At 53.4% G+C, this 24,758-nt stretch overlaps 2 protein-coding genes across 2 annotated transcripts in view; one reads left to right on the top strand and one right to left on the bottom strand.

Moving 5' to 3' along the window:
- The window catches only part of CAPG (capping actin protein, gelsolin like), an 89,477-nt gene that overhangs the window by 15,937 nt on the left and 48,782 nt on the right, over positions 1-24,758 (bottom strand). The gene's annotated exons all lie outside the window — the stretch shown is intronic.
- SH2D6 (SH2 domain containing 6) lies at positions 9,425-24,361 on the top strand. The gene is given in 17 exon segments (XM_060117001.1): positions 9,425-9,554; positions 9,668-9,750; positions 18,296-18,321; positions 18,685-18,719; positions 19,095-19,165; positions 19,264-19,322; positions 19,324-19,376; positions 20,709-20,769; positions 21,415-21,568; positions 21,691-21,751; positions 22,092-22,183; positions 22,320-22,349; positions 22,483-22,522; positions 22,932-22,978; positions 23,224-23,307; positions 23,457-23,615; positions 24,248-24,361. Coding segments are annotated over 17 exon segments (1,299 nt in total).

Below are 24,758 nucleotides of genomic sequence, written 5' to 3'. Positions count from 1 at the left end.
AGCAGAGCCAGGATTCTAATCTAGGGTGGTCTGGCCTCAAAGCCGGTGCTAGAACTGGAACTCCTCACCCTTCTCGTCGTTTTTTTTTTTTTTTTTTTAATCTTTATTTTTATTTTTTTTTGGCTGCATTGGGTCTTCGTTGCTGCACACCGGCTTTGTCTAGTTGTGGTGAGCCATAGCTGTGGTGAGCAGGGGCTACTCTTCCTTGCGGTGCACATGCTTCTCATTGCAGTGGCTTCTCTTGTTGCGGAGCATGGGCTCTAGGCGCATGGGCTTCACTAGTTGTGGCACACGGGCTTAGTTGCTCCGCGGCATGTGGGATCTTCCCAGACCAGGGATCAAACCCATGTCCCCTGCATTGGCAGGCGGATTCTTTTTTTTTTTTTTACAACTTTATTGGAGTATAATTGCTTCACAATGGTGTGTCAGTTTCTGCTTTATAACAAAGTGAATCAGTTATACATATACATCTGTTCCCGTATCCCTTCCCTCTTGCGTCTCCCTCCCTCCCACCCTCCCTATCCCACCCCTCCAGGCAGTCACAAAGCATCGATCTGATCTCCCTGTGCCATGCGGCTGCTTCCCACTAGCTATCTACCTTACGTTTCGTAGTGTATATATGTCCATGCCTCTCTCTTGCTTTGTCACAGCTTACCCTTCCCCCTCCCCATATCCTCAAGTCCATTCTCAAGTAGGTCTGTGTCTTTATTCCTGTTTTACCCCTAGGTTCTTCATGACACTTTTTTTCCTTAAATTCCGTATATATGTGTTAGCATACGGTATTTGTCTTTCTCTTTCTTACTTCACTCTGTATGACAGACTCTAGGTCTATCCACCTCATAACAAATAGCTCAGTTTCGTTTCTTTTTATGGCTGAGTAATATTCCATTGTATATATGTGCCACATCTTCTTTATCCATTCATCCGATGATGGACACTTAGGTTGTTTCCATCTCCAGGCTATTGTAAATAGAGCTGCAATGAACATTTTGGTACATGACTCTTTTTGAATTATTGTTTTCTCAGGGTATATGCCCAGTAGTGGGATTGCTGGGTCATATGGTAGTTCTATTTGTAGTTTTTTAAGGAACCTGCATACTGTTCTCCATAGTGGCTGTACCAATTCACATTCCCACCAGCAGTGCAAGACTGTTCCCTTTTCTCCACACCCTCTCCAGCATTTATTGTTTCTAGATTTTTTGATGATGCCATTCTGACTGGTGTGAGATGATATCTCATTGTAGTTTTGATTTGCATTTCTCTAATGATTAATGATGTTGAGCATTCTTTCATGTGTTTGTTGGCAATCTGTATATCTTCTTTGGAGAAATGTCTATTTAGGTCTTCTGCCCATTTTTGGATTGGGTTGTTTGTTTTTTTAATATTGAGCTGCATGAGCTGCTTATAAATTTTGGAGATTAATCCTTTGTCAGTTGCTTCATTTGCAAATATTTTCTCCCATTCTGAGGGTTGTCTTTTGGTCTTGTTTATGGTTTCCTTTGCTGTGCAAAAGCTTTGAAGTTTCATTAGGTCCCATTCGTTTATTTTTGTTTTTATTTCCATTTTTCTAGGAGGTGGGTCCAAAAGGATCTTGCTGTGATTTATGTCATAGAGTGTTCTGCCTATGTTTTCCTCTAAGAGTTTGATAGTGTCTGGCCTTACATATAGGTCTTAATCCATTTTGAGCTTATTTTTGTGTATGGTGTTAGGGAGTGATCTAATCTCATACTTTTACATGTCCCTGTCCAGTTTTCCCAGCACCACTTATTGAAGAGGCTGTACTTTCTCCACTGTACATTCCTGCCTCCTTTATCAAAGATAAGGTGACCATATGTGCATTGGTTTATCTCTGGGCTTTCTATCCTGTTCCATTGATCTATCTTTCTGTTTTTGTGCCAGTACCATACTGTCTTGATTACTGTAGCATAGTCTGTAGATTATTTGTAGTATAGTCTGAAGTCAGGGAGCCTGATTCCTCCAGCTCTGTTTTTCGTTCTCCAGATTGCTTTGGCTATTCGGGGTCTTTTGTGTTTCCATACAAATTGTGAAATTTTTTGTTCTAGTTCTGTGAAAAATGCCAGTGGTAGTTGGATAGGGATTGCATTGAATCTGTAGATTGCTCTGGGTAGTAGAGTCATTTTCACAATGTTGATTCTTCCAGTTCAAGAACATGGTATACCTCGGGCAGGCAGATTCTTAACCACTGCACCACCAGGGAAGTCCCACCCTTCTTGTCTTTATTCAGAGGAAAACAGGCCAGCCAGTGTCTGCGCCCAGAGGCTAGGCCTTCCGGAAGTGAACAGGACAGCAAGTGGTCCCCACTTCCATTTTTGCTTCTGAATGGAGAGAGCCCTGCACAGCAGGCAAACCCCGGCAAATGTCAGCTGACAAGAGGCATCAGGATTAGGACTTGGCCCCTTGATGCAGTGGTAAGAGGACTTTTCCTTTTTTGGGAAGCAGCTTGGAAAATTCCAACCAGCATGACTTTCTCCAAGGCCCACCGATGGGGCCTGGGGTAAGGTAAGCAATTCAAAGCCTGGTTCTACCCCTTTCCATCTGGGCAACACTGAGCGACTACACTCCATTCCTGAGTAATGCTTAGAAACCGCCCCACGTGTCCACCCTCCTCTGACCAACTGGTCACCTACAGACTCAGCCTAAATATCCCTCCTCGAAACGTGCAGTAATCCCTGACTTCCTCCTTAGTCCTCCCTGGGTGCTCTGGGCATCAGGCCACTGGGCCATCTGAGTCTTCAGACTCCGTGGGAAAACATTTCATCCATACCCTGGAAGCAAAGATGGAATTATATCCATGGGCCACCTTGTCAACACCTGGCCCGCTTCTGGACAGCTGAGCCCCACCAAGACCCTTCTAGGCATAGTGTATGCTATGCTATGCTAGGCAGAGCATTTCCATTTTCTGCCTTTTTAAAGTAAAGTTTACAGTGAAAATCACAAATCGTAAGTGTGCATTTGAATGAGTCTTCACATATGCAAACACCCATACAACCCACATCCCTACCAAGATATAAAACACTTCTACTACCCCAGAAAGTTCCCTCACCACCCCTTTCTCTCCTCTGCCATGTGTACCTTCCTTATCACACTGTTAGCTCCTCCAGCCCAGGGACCATATCAGGTCGTCCTTGTGACCCCAGCACCCAGCAGAGCATTCAGCAGGTAAGAGACACTCCAATATATATATATATATATATTTTTTTTTTTTTTTTTACTTAATTAACAGAGAGCAAAATCCTCAAATTCTAGCAATGCCCTAGCCTCTGTCACCTTGTGAAAGTCACTTAAACCTTCTGAACCACAGGTTCCTCACGTGTGAAGCAAGGACAATTACCCCAGCCCTCCTACACTGAGGGATTGTGCGGATCCAATGAGATGACCTATGGGAGCCTCTTTGAAAAGAATAAAGGCCTAGACACGTGCAGGCTGCCATTACCATTATTATTAATAAACTCCTACTTCTAAAACAAACATCTGGCTGAAATAAACCAGGAGAGGAAGGCATCGGAGTCTGACTTCCAGGCTTTGGCTACTTGGGCTCTGGCCAAGGTCTGCAGCCGCCCAAGATGGCCAGCTTTCTGGTTCTGTGCCCATAGACCCAGGCTATGGACTGATTTCTGGGGCTAAGAATTTCCTGAAATTGCAAAGGATTCTCCCTAAGTGAGTTCCCAACCTGGCTTCTCTAACTACCCTGCCATATGGCCCTCTCTGAGCCTGCTTCCCATCTGTAAAATGGAGCACTAGACGAGGAGTCCCTTCTGGCTCCTCTGACTCCAATCCAGAGGGGCAGATCAGGCTGACCTGTTGCATTTCCTCAGCCTGGGCGGGGCGGGACAGTGGCGGGATGGCAGGGATCTGTTGCAATACCTGAAAATTCCAATATCACAGCTCCCCCAGAATATTCCTTTGAAGGCACTAACTCAGGATGCTGCTAGTCTTTTTCTTTTTTTAATGAATTTATTTTATTTATTTTTGGCTCCATTGGGTCTTCGTAGCTGTGCGCAGGCTTTCTCTAGTTGCGGCAAGCAGGGGCTGCTCTTTGTTGCACTGCAAGGGCTTCTCATTGTGGTGGCTTCTCTTGTTGTGGAGCATGGGCTCTAGGTGTGCGGGCTTCAGTAGTTGTGGCTCGCGGGCTCTAGAGCACAGGCTCAGTAGTTGTGGCGCACGGGCTTTGTTGCTCTGCGGCATGTGGGATCTTCCCAGACCACGACTCGAACCCGTGTCCCCTGCATTGGCAGGTGGATTCTTAACCACTGCTCCACCAGGAGAGCCCACTGCTAGGCTTTAAATTTGATCTGCAGTGAATTTTTCTAGATCATTTCAGCTTCTCTGAGGAAGAGCTGGGGGTCTGGATGGCCCTATTTTCTGAATAAAGCTCATGATTAGAAAGTTTCTTTTCAATCACTGCTGGGTGCTCAGAGGCGTCCTGGACGGTGACACCCCAGAATTCCTTGGTGACCTGTTGGGAAAATAGGACTGTCCAGCACAGCATGAATGAGCGGGCCAGGAGAAGCTCTGGTGGAGCACTGTGGTGGCGGGGAGGGTACCGAGAGACCGGGGCAGGAGGGACTGGTCCCCAGGGAGGACGCAAGAGGACATGTTTACCCCCTCAAGGCCAGGGTCACATTGGTCCTCACGCCATTGTACGTTCATGATGAGAGCCAACACTCTTTTGAGTGTTGGCACTCTGTGCCAGGCACTGTCCTTCATAGGATTTTCTCATTTAATCCTCCCATTTGCCCTCTAAAGTAGATCCTCTTATTGTCCTCATTTTACAGATGAGAAAATGGAGGCCAAGTGGGGTCAACATAACGTGCTCCGGGACTCCCTTAGTAAATGCAGAGCAAGGTGGTAGGGCCCCCGGCCTCCCCGCCAACTATCACTGCACATCACCACTCTCCCTCCTCCTCTCCCAAGGCCCATCCTGCTCTCGGCGTTGAACTCTAGTACCAGCTCTGAGTCCTTCACACATAAGGGGCTACCCCTGCTCATCCTTAAATCTGGGATTTAAAATTTTAAAAAAAAAGTTTTATTTATAAAAATAGTACAGAGTCCTGATACATGCTACAACCTGAATTTTTAAAATACCGTGCTAAGTGAAAGAAGCCAGACACAAAAGACCACATATCATACGATTTCATTTATATGAAATGTCCAGAATAGGCAAATCTGTAGAAACAGGATGTAGATTAGTGGTTGCCTAGGGTCCGAGGGGATGAGGACTTTAGGGGGTGACTGCTAATCAGGACAGGTTTCTTTTGGGGGTGATGAAAATGTTCTCAAATTAGTTTGTGGTGACAACTGCCAACTGAGAATATACTAAAGAACACTGAATTGCACATTCAATAAGGCTGTCAACAAATGAAAGGGCTCTGTAACCTATAAATGGTTAAGGCCTGGCTCGACCCATTTGCACCCCACTTAAAAAAATTGTATAGAGAGGTTCCACGGACCTACGACCCAGCTTCTCCTAATGGGACATCTTACTTAACTACAGTAAGTGTAACTTCCCCTTTAAAGTGTGGCTCCTGAAGGCCCAGCACCTTTTCTCCAGTGCTTCAGAGTTCACATAACACCTCACCCATGCCCGGGGCTTTACCGTTTACAAAACACCCCCTCCACACACAGCCCCCACCCCCCAACTTGATCCTCAAAGCAAACCCGTGAGCCAGTGTCGTCCCATTTCTTGGTTTTCGTGGTCAGAAGAGTTCTCTTCCCTCCCTGGCCTCCTTCTGTAGGGTTGCTAAATTTGACAAATAAAAATGTTATCTGGGGGCTTCCCTGGTGGCGCAGTGGTTGGGAGTCCGCCTGCCGATGCAGGGGACACGGGTTCGTGCCCCGGTCCGGGAGGATCCCGCATGCCGTGGAGCGGCTGTGCCCGTGAGCCATGGCCGCTGGGCCTGCGCGTCCGGAGCCTGTGCTCCGCGGCGGGAGAGGCCACAGCAGTGAGAGGCCCGCGTACCGCAAAAAAAAAAAAAAAAAAGTTATCTGTCAGCTCTATAGGGTAATTACTTCTCTAATGTGTCCAGCCAGTCCTGGGCGGGTCTGGTCATCATTTTGAGACACCATTGAACGCAGACTCTTAAGAACTGAAAGGGCCCTGGACTGTCGCCTAGTCCAGCCTTGCCCAGCAGGCCTGGGCTGGGCCTCCCAGGCCAAGTCCTCACTCTGGCTTTCCCCACCTTCCTACCCGGCCAGAGCGCGCCCATCTTCGTGCCTCAGTTTAGCATCTAGCGTCTTGTCCTCCAGGCGCCGGCATACACATCGCGGGGGCGGCGGACCGGGGGAAGGGCCAGGGGGAGCTCGGCTGGAGTTGCGACACCGCGCCATGTCTACTGTCCAGATCCAGGGCACGCGGGAAAAAGCAGGAATAAGGATGGTACCACGCCGGGCCTAGGTTGGACCCCCGACCTGCGGCCCCACCCAGGCCCGAACTACAAATCCCAGCAAGAGTGGGCCGCGGGGCGGGACCTCGGGAGCGGTGGCCTGCGATCCCTGCGCCAAGCCCGGGACCAGTGGGCCCTCGGGGGAGAGATCAGGAGGACAGAGACGCCACAGCGGACCTCGAAACACACTCACAGACACACAAACACACAGACACAAACGCGCACACCGGCCGCGTTTGTCCCTCCCCCACGAACTACAGATCCCAGCAGGCAGTGGGTGCGGGGCGGGGCCTCGGGGAGGGTGGCGCTCACGACCGGAAGCCAGCGTCTGGCGAGGTGGGCTTACCAGTGCGGGGATGTGGGCTCCCCTGCCGTGGGCCCCCGTGCCTTCCCTCCCCGCCGCCTGGCTCCCCGACCCCGCACACACTGCTCCACCGTGGGGTCGCCGGCCCGAGCCCTTCTCAGCGATCCAGAGCCCCGCCCTCCCTACCAGGCTGGGACTGCCGGGGAAGGGGATGGCCGGTGGACGCTTGGGCCAGCTGCCTTGGAGGGACGCAGAGTCTGCCTCCTTGACCCTCTCCTCCATCGCCTGGAGCGAACTCCCTTTTCCTGGAGCGAGGAGCAGCCCGGACCTTGAGGCAGGACTAAGCCTGTTGGGGTCACTGTGTGGCCCGCAGGTCTCCTGGAGAAGCCCAGGGAAGGCCAGGGTCCTTCGAGTTCTGGGGTATAGGTCAGGATGTTCGGTCCACGCTGTCTGACCGCTCTCAGCTTCCTGCGCCCAGGCATCAGCTTTATATGGCAGAGCCAGATAACAGTGAGGGGCTGACAGGAAGTAATAAGCAGGGCACTCTCATTCAGTATGCTCGCTCTCAAAGTGCTCACACCTCAGCGTCAAGCGCCAGAACTCTTGTCCTAACTTCCCGGGTCGCGTAAGTATCCACTGAGACACTACAGCAGGGACTTACCCAAGCCCTTCAGTGCCAGTCAGGAGCTCAAGGGTCCAGCCTGTCTGGTGGGATGAGCAGTGCCGAGGCCCCACTTCACCCACCTTCCGGGGCCAGGGCAGTCTCTCTCCTGAAGCCTCTTCTCAGCTGATTTCTGGCTCCCAAGTGAGGATTCAGGTTACACCTGTATCGGGAGCAGTGACACCACAGTGGCCAGCAACACATTGGACTTTCTGTCTCCAACCCCATTTTCAGAGTTTACACTTTCTGATCTGGCCATATACTGCTGTGACCCTGATCATCAAGGTAGGTAGGAAAATACTTAGTTTATGACGGTGTAGCCACGACCCTGTAATGTCAGTGAGAGTTTATTCTTCTGTAGTTGGGTGGAGACCAGCTGCTTCCTAGACATATTCCTAAATTTAATCTTGGAAAAATTAGAAACAACTCTAGAAAGGATATTCAAAGTAGAACGCCCAGATTCCCTTTGGTAACTGGAGTAGGGGTCATATGTACTGGTTAGGTGGTCGCTAAGGATGTCCATTGCTGCCTGGGAAGTTCTCAAAGGCTTGGTTTTCCAAGTATTTCTGTTAAGACTGAAAACAGTGGGGAAGGGTGGTTGGGGGGATAGGTGGGGAGATTGGGATTGACATGTACACACTGGTATAGATTGGGAGATTGGGATTGACGTGTACACACTGGTATATATAAAATAGATAACCAACAAGGACCTACTGTAGAGCACAGGGAACTCTGCTCTATAGTCTGTAATAATCTAAATAGCAAAAGAATTTGAAAAGGAACAGATACATGTATATGTATAACTGAATCACTTTGCTGTACCTAAAATTAATACAACATTGCTAATCAACTATACTCCAATATTAAATTAAAATTTAAAAAAAAAAGGCAAAGCAATTTTGCCCCTTTCCTGTTTGCCCATTTCTGTTCCTTAAAAGAACCTAATTACAGGAGTGAGTTCATTGAGCAATTGAAACGAACTCCTGACTTATGCTCTAACCTGTTGAGTCTTTTCCTAGATAAAAAGAAGTAAGAATAAAGAATTAAGCAGTTAAAAGATGACTAACTCTCTCTCCGCAATTGCCTCTTTAGCAATCCTGCAGGCAGATCACGCAGGCAAGATCACACCTGAAGAGTCAGCCAGTCTGCACTCAATGCAGAATGATGCAGAACCCAGCCTCCTGCCTCGATGAGTCACTGAGATTCTTCCCCCTCATGTTTCCCGTTAAAAAATGTCATGGCTGAGCAGAATCTTTGGAGTTGGTCTCTGGACATGAATCCACCTTCTCCCCAGATTGCCCACTCTTCTGGTTAAAGCACCTTTCCTTTCTACTGACACTTGCCTCTCAAATTATTGGCTTCTGAATAGGGAGCAGCCAAACCTGGGTTCAGTAACGAGACAACCAGCTTTTTGTTAAGTAGCCCCTCCGCCCCTAGAGACGAGAGATAGTTACCATAGAAACTTGGAGACAGCCTTTGCCCCATCAGTGCACTCTTTATAAGAGCCCATTCTCTCCTGCATTCCAGGACTTAGCACCAGACTCTTGAATCAGTAAGAGCCTGTGTGACTTGCCCAAGGATATGCCAAAGCCATTTAATGCCTATCCCTGCTTCCTGAAGATCCAGCCAGCAGGGTGCAGTTAAAGTAACAGGGCGGTGTTATGAAGTCATGATAGAAAATGTGTCTAAGGGTAAGGTGCACCAAAAGTTGGGTTCTTTTCCCCTCAGGGCCTTGGGAGCGACTCAGGAACGTACATATTCTATACTTGAAAGTACGTGCACCTATACTGGTTACACGTTCTGAGGCAACCGCAAGATTCCCATTTTGGCAGAGATAGCCTTAGCGCATGAATGCTTTCAATAAAAGTTTGTTTAAACTGGCATTTAAAAACCATAAACAAATTCATTGTTTTAGTAACACCTTCCACCTATAGTGGAATTATAGTTGAAGTTATCTTTAAGGTTTTGAATACTGTTTGTACATATTTTTCTAACCTTGCGTTTGTGTAGGACTTCACAGATTTCTGCTGATTTTTTTCTTGCACCGACAACTGGATGAAGCCCTTGTCGGTGGTCCTGCAGGCCACACCCTTTCCTCTGGCAGCCAGCCTAGGGGGTGAGGGACAGGCCACCACGCTTCCTCTCACCACCAGGGGCCGCCCTTTGCAGTGGAACAACCGCTCAGGTCCGTAGAGCGGCAGGGACGACGGGGTGGGAAGCACTGAGGGCTTTGGTCTTGTGGACATAATTAGATGGCTCTGGCCCAAGGCCCAGCCTCCGTCTCCGCTCTGGTCTCAGCTTTTCCGTTGGTAAAGGTGGGGAGGGTGATCTCAGGGCTCTCCACACCTATCAAGGAAGGACGTGCAGATGAAGACACAGCTGTGAGTGGCAGCGCCAGGTCTCTCCTAGGGGGAAGGTAGAAGGCAGGCCAGTTGTCCATATTCTTTCTGCTCATCCGTCCTGAGAGAAAGGAACAAGGAAGCAACGGCAACAGGAGATGCCTGGCTCTCCGAATCTGAGCTGAAGGAGGAAGAAGCCTAAGCAGGGCCATACAACATATGGCCAAGGCGGGGGTGGGGTGGGGGTGGTGGAGTGCAGGGAGAGTGGGGGGGAAGAATAGATGCACCCCCCTCCACTCATTAAGGTAAATAGAGGAAAGGATCCAGTAAAGTGAGCGACTCTTCCCAGAGAAGAGTCCTTGGTAACCATTTGCATTTAGAGAAGCAGATAAACAGGGAAAGGGCCTCAGGACACTGTGCTCAGCCTAGGCACGGGGGTTAGCGTCCAGTGGCAGGAAAGGAGCAAGCCAAGGGCCTTTCAGAGGAGAGAGACAGAGGCTGTTTGGCAGGAGGCGGGGTCTTTGAGCAGGCGGTGAAGAATGAGTGAGGTTTGAATGTGCAGCTACAGCAAATATTTTTTGAGAGCCTGTTCTGTGCCAGGCTGTGGGCCGGGCACTTGGGGTTTGGCAGTGAACTGGACAGACACAGTTGCTACCCACTGAGAGCTCTTACAGCTGAGTGGGAGTCCACAGTCTAGCCCTGAAATGTATCCATAGATTTAATTACAGTGGGAGCCCAGAGAGTGTGTCGCGGACAGACTGCCCTGTGGTCTGGGACCCCTGCTGAGGGTGACTTCAGCTGTGGCCTGAAGGAAGAGGGAGGCAAGGGGCGGGAGTGTTCCTGCAGAAGAAAGGCAAGTGCACAGCCCCCAGGTAAGGAGACTGTTTGAGACTAGAAAGAGATGAACAGAGCCAGGTACTATTATAAGTGTTTGCAGCCATCCTGCCCCCATCTTACCCAGGCTTCCTGCTACTGGGACACCTGTTGGGTTCTCCCAAGGGCCGAATCTCAGCAGTGGGCTAATGCCTCAAGTTTAAAGACACCTAAAGGAGCTCTGGTGATCTGCAAGCTAAGGAGTTGAGGTGGAGGGAGAGGGCTGGGGTCTGGGGGGGACAAGGTGCTTGCACCATCTGTGAAGATTGCCAGTTGCAGAGTCGATAAGAGTGGACTTTGGGGGGGTTGGTTAAAATTCTTAAAGTATAACATACATATAAGAGTCCTTTTTTCTTTCTTCTCTCTCTCTCTCTTTTTTTTTTTTTTTTTTTACTGTGTTTTGCTATACTTTTCTTTTTCTTTTTTTGGCTGCATCACGTGGCTTGTAGGATTTTAGTTCCCCAACCAGGGATTGAACCCAGGCCCTCAGCAGTGAGAGTGCAGAGTCCTAACCACTGGACCACCAGGGAATTTCCGTGTTTTGCTATATTTCAGAGTGCTTTCTCCCTGTCATATTCTGTAAGGACAATAAATATCTAAATTCCTTCCACCTGAAATTTCCTTAAGTCAACAGACTGCAGAATGGGCCACCTGGGCCTAGTCACGGTGGGACCACAGAGAGAAGGTGAGTGTGAGTGAGTCTGTGGGGAGAAAATGGAAGGGCCGGGGCTGGAGAGGTAGGTAGGGCTGATCTGACAAAGGCAACAAGAAGCCTTTGTCTCCATTCAAGGAGCCATGGTGGGGAGGGCCACGCAAGGATTCCAGGCAGAGCTGCGTCATGACCAAATCTGTTGTGAGCAAAAGTTCCCAAACGGGGGGCTTCCCTGGTGGCGCAGTGGTTGAGAATCCGCCTGCCGATGCAGGGGACATGGGTTCGTGCCCCGGTCTGGGAAGATCCCACATGCCGCGGAGCGGCTGGGCCCGTGAGCCATGGCCGCTGAGCCTGCGCGTCCGGAGCCTGTGCTCCACAACGGGAGAGGCCACAACAGTGAGAGGCCCGCGTACCACAAAAAAAAAAAAAGTTCCCAAACGGGGAAGGGCCGGGTGTGTGGGACAGAGAAGGAGCACCGCAGGGTGGTGGAGCACCGCAGCAGGGGCAGAGGGGACCAGGGCAGTGCCGGCTTGTGCACTTTACCCTAGAGGCCAGGGAAAACCAGCCTCAGCCCCGACCCTAACCCTTGGCGAATCTGTAGAAATCTAGTGCACTGCCCCCCAGAAGAGCACACCAAGTTTTGTATCTGCTTTCAGAGAGCTGGAAGGAGAGTCTGTCACCAACCGCTGAAGCTGCAGCAATCCATGATGGTGCACCGGGGGGGGACAGGGGCCAGAGACCCCTCTTAGGAGGCTGGTCTGTGTGTCATCCATCCTTCAGCCCTCCGTCGCATGTCACACCTACCACCAGAGTAAGCTGAGTCAGCAGGCCTGGGAGCGCAGCGGCCGGGGGGAGGAGCAGGGACCTCTGCCAGCTTGTGCTAAAGCAGCCCCAACATTGCCCTCCACTCCTCAGCACTGGAGGACCCCTTCTCTCCCTCCTCTCAACCACCCTCCTTCAAGATGGTCCCCGACATTAACTTTAACCCATCACAGACTGTTCAGTTGGCCTCAGGCCCCTCCCTAGGAGCTTCTTGGGCCTCTGACTTGACTACTTGCTCAGGTCAAAAGAGCCTGAGGACTCATTCATTCTCCCTCACCCCTCGCAGGACCTGCTCTCCCCTCCCCATCCTCTGAGGCCCTAACTCATGGTCAGAAAGTTCTCCTTCCCTCTTCCTACCCCACCCCTGCCACTTACCCTGATGGATTCCCATTCTCCCCGGAGAAGAATCCTTGTCTTCACAGCATGCTTCTTTCTTTCTTTTTCCCCACTTTTCCCCCTACTTCCCTGGCTTAGGGGACCTGGCTGTCCTGTGGTGGCCCCACCCCCGCATCCCGGAACTCCCCTTGGCCCTGACCCCCACTCCCAGGGCCCCACCTTCTCCTAGGCTGTCCTTCTCTTGGTGCTTCCTCATGGTTGACATCCAGGTCATCCCTCCTTCTTTCTCTTCTTTCCTTCTTCTTTTTATCTTTTAATCTGTACTGACTGATTTTTTTTAATTATAAAATTAATTAATGCTTGTCATATAAAAGGCCCAAGAGTATAGAAATGTAAAGCTATGATACTCATTTCTACCTGGTCCCACTTTCCCATGAGACCCCTGTACCTGGCCTCACAGTTTGGGCTTCTTGGTATCCATGTGCTGATCCCACTGATGCTGTGTCTCTAAGTTAGATTTCTTCACTGAAAGTAAGAGAAACCAACCTCAGCTAGTTTAGGCAGGAAAATAATTTATTAAAAATATTCTGTAGGGCTTCCCTGGTGGCGCAGTGGTTGAGAGTCCGCCTGCCAATGCAGGGGACACGGGTTCGTGCCCCGGTCCAGGAAGATCCCACATGCCGCAGAGCAGCTGGGTCCATGAGCCACGGCCGCTGAGCCTGTGCTCCGCAACGGGAGAGGCCACAACAGTGAGAGGCCCGCGTACCGCAAAAAAAAAAAAAAAAAAAAAATATTCTGTAGCTCGCCACGTCTCCAGGAGAACCAGAGAACCAGCCAGGAACAATGTCCCAAAGGCCACAGCCGAGCTGGCCGAGTGGAGGCACCTCTGGGCCAACACTGCTGATCCTGGCCCTGGGTGGTACCACGGGGATCTCAGCCTCCCTGGCCTGTGGAAACAGGATACAGCTGTCACCTCCTCCCTAGGGTGGATGCCTCTTTTTTTTTTTTTTTTTTTTTTTAATAAGAGACAGAGTCTCTTCATCTTTTTTTTCAAATAAATTATTTTATTTGAGGCTGCTTTGGGTCTTTGTTGCTACGCACGGGCTTTCTCTAGTTGTGGCGAGCGGGGGCCACTCTCTGTTGCGGTGCGCAGGCTTCTCATTGCGGTGGCTTCCCTTGTTGCGGAGCGCGGGCTCTAGGCGCGTGGGCTTCAGTAGTTGTGGCATGCAGGCTCAGTAGTTATGGTGCATGGGCTTATTTGCTCTGTGGCACGTGGGATCTTCCCGAACCAGGGATCGAACCTGTGTCCCCTGCGTTGGCAGGCGGATTCTTAACCACTGAGCCACGAGGGAAGTCCTAGATGGATGCCTCTTGGTGCCTGCTTTGGATACAAAGCCCAGCATGGGGGCATCTGACTGGCAGAATGCCTGCACCCCAGCCATAAGGGAGGCTGGGAAGGCCTCATCTGGCTTCCGTGAATGGAGGCAAGGATTCATACGGTGGAAGTGACCCCAAACACAGGAAGTGCTCCACAGCCAGTGGGAATGGCAGACCTTCAGCCTCTAGGGGTCCAGCCACCACACCTCAGCATCCCCTGCTCCGCAGCCTGCACTCTCTCACCTCTGAGACCTCTGGCCACAGCCTGCTTACCTGTCCTCCATCAGGTCCTCAGAAATCACCCCCTCCTGTTCACAATGCTTCCCATGTCGCTCACACCGGGGACCCCAGCCAGCCTTGGCCACCTTCCCTGTCTGCTGGCAACAACTCCATGGACCGTCGCACCACCTACTCAGGAAGAGCTGATATTTACTGCACATGTGCTGTGTGTTTCATGTGTTTCATCTCATTCAACAGAAGTGCCTCCACCACAAGGAGTGCCTTGTTCCCACCCACACTTACAGAGGGGGAGACTGCAGCCCAGAGAGACTGAATGTCTCCTGGGGCCTCTCCATCACTCGGAGGGTCCCCTGGAGGGTAGGGTCTGTGTCATGTTTCTTCTCTGCTGGCCACCCTCATGTTCCCCGTGAGCTAAAGGCTGAGTGTGATTCTAAAGATGTCCTAGGAGTCACATCTTCTCCGAATGTTTCCCTTAGAGCAGCGTTTCTCGAACTTGACTGATGATAAGATTGATCTAGGATGCTTGTTTAAAGTAATATAGATTCCCGCTTCCCTCCTGGAACAGCCCATTCTTAAGGTCTCAGGGAAGGGCTGGGAGTCTAAGACTTTTAACAAGCCCTCCAGTTGATTCTTGTGATCATGCAAGTGGGGGAACACTGCTCCAGAGAGCTGTTTGTTCTCTTAGGGTGGGTTTAGAGTCTGTTGGGCCTGAAAACGATGGCCTGTTCTTACTGGACATCAGCAGCTGAGATCTGGAAAATGTGGAGAATCACCGTGTGCTATGGAAGGACCATAAAACTGGCACTCAGGTGCTGCCAGACAGTGGGGCATTGGAACCTTTGAAATGTAAGTTTCCAGTAATTCCATTTCTAGGAATTCATCCCGAGGGAATAGCTATGATTGTACAGAAAACAGTCCTGTGCCAAAGATGGAGAAAGAGGTTGTCCAAATCTCCCTGTGCCATCAGCAGGAGCCTCCTTCCATCCCCTTCTCCCTGCTCTGCCCAGGCCAGTGCCCCCACCCAGAAGGCATGGATTCCACCCTCTGCCTCGGGCTCTTTCCCTCACCCAGACCCTGGCATTTGCCTATGCAAAGCCCTGAACGGAAGGAGGAGGTGGCTGAGGCAAGGGTAGTCTGGACTGGGAAACCCACTCAGTTTGGAGTTTGCAGCGGGGTGGTGTCTAGAGCATCTTGCTGACTTTGACAGCAGGTCCCCTTGGTGAGAGAAGTTGCCCCCTGCCTTATGCCCCCTGAGAAATGTGGAACAAAGGTCAGCTGGGGAGTGGAGGTCGGGAGGAGACGCTTGTCCCTGACTCCAAGCCTGGATTCCTTCTTTGTTTTTCTTTGCAGAGTTTTTCCCATGACACCGAATGGGCCCCCCTTAAGCCACCCCAATGACTTTTCATAGCTTCTTTTCTTTTTTTTAAAATAAATTTATGTATTTTTGGCTGTATTGGGTCTTCGTTGCTGTGCGCGGTCTTTCTCTAGTTGCTGCGAGCGGGGGCTACTCTTCGTTGTGGTGCGCGGGCTTCTCATTGCGGTGGCTTCTCTTGTTGCGGAGCACGGGCTCTAGGCGCATGGGCTTCAGTAGTTGTGACACGCGGGCTCAGTAGTTGTGGCTCACAGCTCTAGAGCACAGGCTCAGTAGCTGTGGCGCACGGGCTTAGTTGCTCCGCGGCATGTGGGATCTTCCCGGACCAGGGCTCGAACCCGTGTTCCCTGCACTGGCAGGTGGATTCTTAACCACTTTGCCACCAGGAAAGTCCCCATAGCTTCTTTTTTATTGAAATATAGTTGATTTACAATATTGTGTTAGTTTCAGGTGTACAACAAAGTGATTTGGCCATATATTTGTGTGTGTATGTATGTATGTATGTAAGTGTGTGTGTGTGTGTGTGTGTGTATATATATATATATATATATATATATATATATATATAGTTTTTTGGGGATTCTTTTCCATTATAGTTCATTACAAGAGATTGAATATAGTTCCTTGTGCCGTACAGTGAATCCTTGTTGTTTCTCTTATATATGGTCGTGTGTATATGTTAATCCCATACTCCCAATTTATCCCACTCCCCTCTTTCCCTTTTGGTAATCGTAAGTTTGTTTTCTATGTCTGTGACTCTGTTTCTGTTTTGTAAATAAGTTCATTTGTACTATTTTTAATTTTTATTTATTTACTTAAAATTTTTTTTCTGTTTCTGTTTTTGGCCATGCCACGATTGAACCCAGGCCACAGCAGTGAAAGCCCGGAATCCTAACCACTAGGCCGCCAGGGAACTCCCAATTTGTACTATTTTTTAGATTCCACATAGAAGTGACATTATATGATATTTGTCTTTCTCTGTCTGACTTACTTCACTTAGTATGATCATCTCTAGGTCCATCCACGTTGCTGTAAATGGCATTCTTTCTTTTTTTTTTTATGGCTGAGTTCATAGCTTCTTAAGTGTCCATTTGCCTGCAGGTCTCAGGAATCATGTGGCCTTTGAAGTCTGTGGCCAGCTCCAACCCTGGATTCTCTCCCCAGTTCCCCCAGCCGCATGGCCTCCAAAGATACAAGTTCATGGCCTTCATTTCTCCTCTGTGCCAACAGCCAGGACATCACCAAAATGATAACCACAGGAAAGTTACAGTGTCCTAGAAGGATCTTATATTCATGATCCTCTTCTGTGTTCCCTCATTCCCTGGTCTAAACAGAGTCAGACACCAGGCCCTGCCCTTTCTTTTTGCCTCAACACTTCTCAGAAGTCAGAGTTCCAAAATTCACTCGGGTAACAGAGCACGGGGAAGTTATGGGCTCCCTAAGGAAACCAGTGGTTACTGATGTTTCTAATTCCATCACAGGAGAGGAGGGTCAGGACCCAATCCTAGATGAGGTACAGGATGCTCAGTGGTTAGTGCACAGGCTGTGGGTTGTGCAAACCTTGGATTGAATTCCACCTCCAACACTTACTAATTGTATGACCTTGGGAAAGTCACTCCATTTCTCAGAGTCTCAGTGCTCTGGACTGAATTGTGTCTCCTTCCAAATTCATATGTTGAAGCCCTAGCCCCCAATGTGACTATATTTGGAGATGGGGCCTTTAGGAAGGTAATTAAGGTTACATGAAGTCATAAGGGGGGGCCCTGATTCAATAGGACTGGTGTCCTTAGAGGAAGAGATCAGAAGTCTCTCTCTCTCCAGAACTCTCTCTCTCCCTGCATGCGCAGAAGAAAGGCCATATGAGGACACAGCAAGAAGCTGACCATCTGCAAGCCAGCAAGAGAGCTCTCGCCAGAAACCAGCCCTGACAGCACCTTGATTTTGGACTTCTAGCCTCCAGAGCAGTGAGAAAATACATTTCTGTTGTTTAAGCCACCCAGCCTGTGGTACTCTGTGATGGCAGCCCGAGCTGACTAATACACTCATTCTCCTCATCTGCAAAGCAGGGATAAAATTAGGACCTGCATCATGAAGCTATTGTGAGAATCCAGTGAGGAAATTCATGTGTAATGCCTGCCTGTTTAGCTTTCCTACAGCACCTTCGGCACCTGGAACAGTGCCTGGTGCATAGTGGATGTTCCATAACTACCTACTGAATGAATAACTACATCCACCAAGAAAGGAAGCTGTCACACTCAATATAAGTGTGTATTTCTGAGCTTTTCGCTAACCTCCATCCCCTTGATCATTGATCATCCCTCACCAGCAAATGACAGCAGTCACAAGGGATTTAAGAAAAGTGTCTGCAGGGATGGTCTCCTGTTTTTAATTGGATCTGCCATTAATACCCTGTCTTCTGTGAACTGGGAAAGGGCTTGGTCTGGCGGATCCAGAGTAGAGTCTGAGTCTCTGGGAGGAGGCGACATTGACCAGGAAGCTTTTGGGCCCTTGGTCCAGCCTTGTGGGCCTGGGCATTGAGGAGGGAGCTCTTCCTCCCATGGGGCAGGGGGCAGGAGCTGCAGCTGTGGGGTGCAGTGGTGGGGGAGCTAGGGCTGGGCCCTGGGAGTGGCATGGACGAAGTTGGTCTGGGGTCGGAGGCCACAGCAGGCCCACCTTCCTGGTGCTTGCACGATGCAAATGATGGGAACAATAGGGCCCCTGTCCCCAGGCCATTTGTGGCAGAACCTGGACCCTGGGGAGGCATAGCTCCTTTACCTTGGCCATGGTGAGACTTGGTTCTGGGGGCAGCCCCAGGTGCACAGACCTGCCCACCCCTGGGGCCCAGGACTCCGGGCGGGGCGAGACATCCCACCTGAATTGACCACCGCCTTCTGCTCCTCCCTGACTCTTTCTAGGACAAGCTCAGCAGGAGCAAGGCCAGGTGAGTCCTTGGGCTCCTCTCTTTCCTCTGCCCTCCTCTCTTGTTTCCACCTCGCTGTCCCTTTCCTGGGCACAGGCATCCTTAGAGCGGTGCTGGGTCCACCTGGGCCCTCCATACCCAGGGAGACCATTCATGCACCTCCACCCCCTGGGAACACTAGGGCTCCCCCACTGCCAGCTTCCCACAGGCACTAGCTCTGCCCCCAGACTCCCCCTCCTGCTGCCCTGGTACCAGGCTGCCATCACACAACTCCAGGGGACACCATTCATACCGTCATGGATGTGCATGTCCCAGGGTTGTGCATGGTCTGGCTGACACAAACGCAGGGCCCCTTGGGCAGAGCTGACTGGAGTCTGATTGCAGGTTGGGGCCACACCTTCCACCCCCAAGGTGTGCAGGTAAGGGACCAACCCCCAGATGCGTAGGAGCCCCTGCAAGTCGAGTCTCCCCTGAGGACTCTGGACACCTCCTGCCCATTGTAGTCCGTTGCTGCTAAGTCACTGGGGCCTAGCTCTTCCGCCTGTCTCGATCAGAATTAGGGACGCATGGGGTAGGGGACTGGCGTAGGTGGAACAGGCTGTGAGACCCCCTTATCTCCAAAACGTCTCACTGGTCTTGCTGCAGTGTTGGAAAGGCCCACCATGAATGGTTCCTTTGAGGCCACCGTAAGAGTGCAGATGGGTTATTATATTTTGGAGAGAGAGTAAGTCATTGTGCTAGAGAGGGACTGGGCCACGAGGGGCTGAGGACAGTCTCACCAGTCTCCCATCCAGACTCCCCTGCTTGGAGAAAAGATGACCCCTGCCCGCCTCCTCTGTCTGCCCCAGGGACCTGGAGACGCAGGGTAAGTTCAGCTGCGGAGCCCGGGGTGGGGGGTCGGGGGAGGCAGCGGCCACCACAGCTCCTGCATCTCTTCCCTGTGCTCAGCATCCCTTCCCAGAGGCCCAGGAGGAGGAGCAAGAAGAGGAGGATAAATATGAGCTGCCCCCCTGTAAGGCTCTGACACCTAGCCCCCGCCCACCTTCCTGGCACTCAGGAGGACTCTTTGTACTTGGGTGAGGGCTGGGAAGTTGAGGCAGGGAGGTTGGGTGGTCAGGCAGGACGGGAGGGTCCCCACAGGGGAAGAGGGCCCAGGCCTTGCCTCGTCTCCCTCTGTCTGGCCTGGGGCAGCGAGGGGAGGCCTCAGCTGGCAGTCACTGAGGCCTCTTGGCTGGGCAGAGAGAGAGGGATGGAGGGAGGGAGGAAGGGAGGGAGGGGAGAAGGGAAGGGGGGTGAGTGGGAAGGGAGAGGAGCCTGGAGGGGCAGCGTAACCAAGGCAACAGTGGGAAAGCAGGAGGCCTGACAGGGTCCCTGGGGCCTGGCGTTCCCCCTCTGAGATCCCAGCACATCTCGGAGCAAGGGGAGGGATGCCAGGAGGGCCCCGGCTGCTGCTGGCATCCCACCCCGACAGCTCCCAGGCTCGGCCAGGTGGGGGCAGGGAAGCTGGCCGCCTCCAGTTGCCATGGAGACGGGGCTGTCGGGAAGCCAGAGAGCACAGAGGGGAGGGAGGGAGGGAGGAGGGAACAGAGGCTGGGTGGGGGGCAGGAGGAAATCTGTTACCTACGTGGGAGGAGCCCACCGGGTCACAATGCTCAGGGGTCTTTTCCAGGTCCCTCTGGCCCCCTGGGCCCTCCCATGTCACCATCACCGCCACCCTAGCCCCAGCCCGAGATGATGAACAGCCTCCCCACCTGCCCCACCCCAGGCTACCATTTCCCAGTGAGTAAATCTAAGAGGCATCTCATTTGCAAGATTCCCCCACGTCTGCATTCAAGAGGCCCCTGAAAAATTAGCTGCGTCAGAAGCCAGAGCCCCGTGAACAGTCAGTCGCTCCTCCCACCTGCCTGGCCTGGTCCTCGCACCCTCCCCATCAGCATCACCCCAGACTCACCCTTCTCGCCTGAGCCAGGAGAGGGGAGCGGGGGTGGTGGGTGGGGGTGAGGGGGGGTTGAAGCCCCGCTGCCCCTCCCGGACCCTAAAGCCTGTGCGGCCCTCCCTGCCTCCAGAGGGAAGAAATCTCTCCCTCAGCTGCCAGTCGCTGCCAGCTCTCATCCCCGCCAGGATCCCGTTTGTGGGCTTTGAGAGCTACCACTTTCATCATATATTTTATTGGAATAAAAAGAAAAACTGGGAGAGATTCACACCAAAGAAAGAGCCACAGAATAGAAGCAAAGAGGAGAGTCGCCTCCTTTGCACATTAACGCTTGTGTTGCAGTGTTTTTCAAGCTGCACAGACATATGTAGTCCCTTTGCCTCCCACCCCGGCCAGCCTTGCCCTCCCAAGGACGCAGCTCCCCTCCATAGCCCCCCACCCGATTTTCCCTCACGCCACCGCATTGTGCCCACAGCCCAAGGCAGCGTGGAGCCCACCGGAGGCCACAAAGCAGAGCTGGCCCTTTGGGAGGCGAGGTAATGGGGATGTCCTCTCTCCTTCCGAGGCCCACCTACTCCCCACCCCGAGAAGGGGAATCCTGACCTCCACGAGGTCGGGGCCGGGGGCAAGTTGAGCTGGCCTTACATTCATCTCATGCTTTGTCCGGGCGCTGCATCCGCCACAGCTGCTCCTCATTTTTACCTGCCAATGTCCCCCTGAGGCAGGCAGTTCAGGAGGAGACTGAGACACGTAATGCTTTGCCTGAGCTCTCAGAGTCCCTGACTCCGGGGCCCCTTCTGCACCTGCTGAGGTCTCTGGGTCAGGCGGGGGGCACCCCGGGGGTGTGAAGTAAGGCGATGGGGGGGGTGAGGATGGCTTTCTCCTGGGACTTCAAAGCTGGCTCTGAGGATCCCCTCAGAGAAGTTCCAAGGATACACCACTCTTCCAGCCTAAGTTTCACTGAATTTCTTTCTCCCTGCTGCTGCTGGCTGGTGGGTCTCTCCTTTTCCTCCCAGAGCTGGGTGCACCAGACCGGGCGGTGAGTGGCCCCTCACTCTAGGATTCTGGCTAGGAAGTTGTTGTTGGTGGTGGTGGTGGTGATGGGTGAGCTGGGAGGGCCAGGAAATATCCCTAAATCCAGGGGAAAGGCCCGGAGCCGAGCCTCTCCCCCTCTGCCACAGGCCCTGGCAGGGCGTCAGCCAGTGTCCTTCTGGGGAGGGCCTCGCCCAGAGCTCCTCTTGGGTGCTCACGCTCTCTGAGCACAGGACGGGGGAGGTGCTCACGGGCGCCCCCTTCCGGGCAAAGGAGCACTTTCAATCATTCCAGGTCCACCTTGTGGGCGGCGGGGGGCGGGGGGAGGGGGGGTTAGGTGCCAGTAGCTGCCCCAGGTGATGGCTTCGCCCTCCCACCCACTCACTGGTCAAACCCTGGGTCCCATACGCCCCTTCCTACCCTAGGTGCCGGGCCCAGCAGAGAAGCCCGAGGAGGACATTTACCTAGATTGTGAGTCCAGTCCAGGTGAACCCCTCCCTCCCTCCGTCCGCCCCGCCCCCGTCCTGCCCTGAGGCCCTGTCCTGCCCTGAGGCCCTCTGCACGATGCAGTCTCCTGGCTCCATCTCCTCTGGTCCGGGCTGCCCCACACGGTGCCTGCCAAGGAGGGGACCCCCTTAGAGCAAGGGCTTGGTTGGGGGGGCGGCTTCCCAGCTGTTGCAGCCAGGACAGCGCTCTGCCTGGTTGGAAGGACTCCCCAAAAGTCAGGCTGCAGAGAAGCAGAGACCCCGCAGCTGTCCCCTGCCCCGCCCCGGTCACCCGGATTTCCCCGCTTGGTGCTCAGCTCAGCCTGCCCTCTCTGTTTTAGTCCCGGCCTTGCCTCAGACTCTGAGCTCCCAAGTCCTGAGGCCCCCAGTCCCTCTACCAAGGACATCAGTGGGGGCCAGGTGAGTGCCGCAGGTGTGTGCTGGGGGCCTGAAGGGCCTACGCAGGCTTCCCAGCCCCGACCCTGGGATCTCCGGGATCGGGTCAGTGGACTTTTTCTTTTGAAGGAGGTAAAGCCCCTGAGCTCTGTTCCCCAATTCGCTCCCCACAGGCCCCCACAGCCCCCCAGGAAGCTCGGAATGTAAGAGGCTGGGGGTTTGGGCTGGTGGTGGGCTGAGCTGGGAGGGAGAGAGGGAGGCTCAGGGTAGGACTTCCGGCCCAAAGGAGCAGGCCTGCAGGGCCAAGCTCTTCTGACCCAACATCCTGTGTGCTAGGGAGCACCGAATGCCACCTCTAAAGGTGAGTACCGCCATTGTTAGCATGAACCCAAGCCCTCCGGCAGGGCCTCCCATGCGGGCCTTAGCCTGCCTCCCAGCCCCCCGCACCCTGCTTCGCTGAGGGGGTCCCTGCAGCTCTGCCTCCAGCCGAGAGCAGGTCTCAGAGGACCCCCTGGGCATTCTCCAGGGTCTGCACCGAATCAGGAAGCTCCCAACCTGTACCTTAAAATCACTCCTCACTTGGAGGTCACGCGTGGCCTAGCCGGTGGGTCCTACCAGAGCCCTGGGGCGGGGGAGTGAAGCACTGGGTGTCCCGCTTTGGGCTTCAGGCCTTTGCACACCCTCTGTGACCTCCCCAACCTTCGCAGCTGGGCCCCGAAGCCTCCTTGGCCTAATCCCCTCTCAGCCCCAGGGCTATAATCTGCTTCTTCCGGCAGGAAGGATAGCCTCTCTCTGCTCTGTAGCCGCCACCCAGAACGCCTCAGCTGCCGAGGTGAGGAGGGGCTGGGAGAGGGCTGGTGGGGGAGGCCCATGGGGGCAGAGCCCCAGTCCCCACCCAGAAGCCCTCTCGGGTGGGTGTCCACCACTGAACACGTGTGTGCAGCTCCCGGCGCGGACACATCTTTGTTCGGCTCGAGTGGCCGTGAGCGCGAATAACTGCAACCCGGGGGTTCTCTGCTTCCCACCCCCGATCCGGTGCCCTGGCACATCGCTGAGCCGCTGTGTGTGTATGTGCAGGAAGGCGATCTGCTGGGCCAGCCTTGGTACTCAGGGAACTGTGACCGCCATGCTGCTGAGAGCGCCCTGCTCCGACGCCAAAAGGTGGGGCACCTCAGGCCCCCTGCGCCTTCTCGGGAAACCCTTTCTGCCCAGGGGCTGAGGCTGGCTGAGCGGGCAGGAGCAGCTGGGCAGGGGGCGGAGTCAGGGCTGTAGCTGGAGGGTGAGGGTGACGGACGGGCTGTCCTCCCCAGGACGGGGCCTACACCGTGCGCCCCAGCTCAGGCCCTCGCGGTTCCCAGCCCTTTACCCTGGCAGTACTTCTCCACGGCCGGGTCTTCAACATTTCCATCCGCCGGCTGGATGGCGGGTGCCACTACGCCCTGGGCCAGGAAGGCAGGAGCCACGAGGAGGTGGGTACTGGAAAAGGTAGGGGGCTAAAGGGCAAGGCACAGCAGAGCAGCCCCTGGGCCCAGCCGGGAACACTGCCCTGGGGGAGACCCCCCATTTCTGTCTTTTTCTGGAGTGGGTGGAAATCTCGGTGGCCAGCGCCCAGAACTCCTTCCCAGAAGCCGGTACTTTGAGAAGAGGCCCAGTCTGCTCTGGGGGAGACACCCCCTCGTGAAGGGTCCGGTCTGCATGGGGCCCAGGTGGGGGCGTTTGTATGAACCCAGCTGGGAGGAGGGCAGGGCCCAGGTAGTCCAGATTCGTGTCCATACCAGGGACTCAACTTTGCACCCAGCACTTGCTAGGCTGCAAACTAGAGACAGTCACCACTCAGCTCCCCACACGGACGGACCCGGGCAGAGGCCTCAGCGTTATTTCACCTGGCCTGGGAAATAGGAGTCTGGCCAACAACATGCGCACGGGTGCCATCACAGGAAAGGCCTGGAATTGGGCAGCAACATGCAGTGGGGCTTCGTGGGGCAAACAGGAAGGAAAATATTTAGAAAAATGTCAACAAGCTCCCTCGCCAGAGCCCCCCAGCTCCCTCAGGAAGTTTCTCCCTGCATGAGGCTCACTGAGGCCCTGCTTCCCTGCCCAGCTCTTCTCCGTGGCCGCCATGGTCCAGCACTACCTGCAGCACCCCCTACCGCTCGTGGACAGACACAGCGGCAGCCGGCAGCTCACCTGCCTGCGCTTCCCCACCAAGCCCTGACGCCACAGCGCACGCGCACCCCGGCCTCCGGTTCCATAGTTTGCTCCTCGGGCTGTCTCCCTCTCCTCTCCCAGGTCTCCATCCCGCCAGCCCCCGCTCCCCCATCCCGTGCCCCAGTCCCTGCAGGCCTCCCTGAGAGGCATTGGGAAGGGTCGCCCAGAGACGGAAAGGGTCCCTAAGATCCCACCCCATGCTCACCCAGAGCCTGGCACTGCCACTCCCTGCTGCACCTCCAAGACTGGGAAGCAGGGGACAGGCAGGGCCTCCATTCCCGGCCCCCAGGCATGGCCTCCCAAGCTGCTCTGAATGAAGGCCTCCTCTGGGAAGCTGAGCCTCAGGGGGATAGTGAGGGCACTGCTTCTACACAAAGAGAATCCTCTCACATTTGGGAGGAGGC

Source organism: Mesoplodon densirostris, chromosome 14 (assembly GCF_025265405.1).
Source record: "Mesoplodon densirostris isolate mMesDen1 chromosome 14, mMesDen1 primary haplotype, whole genome shotgun sequence".
Classification (NCBI taxonomy): domain Eukaryota; kingdom Metazoa; phylum Chordata; class Mammalia; order Artiodactyla; family Ziphiidae; genus Mesoplodon; species Mesoplodon densirostris.
This window is presented reverse-complemented; position numbering and strand designations above follow the sequence as displayed.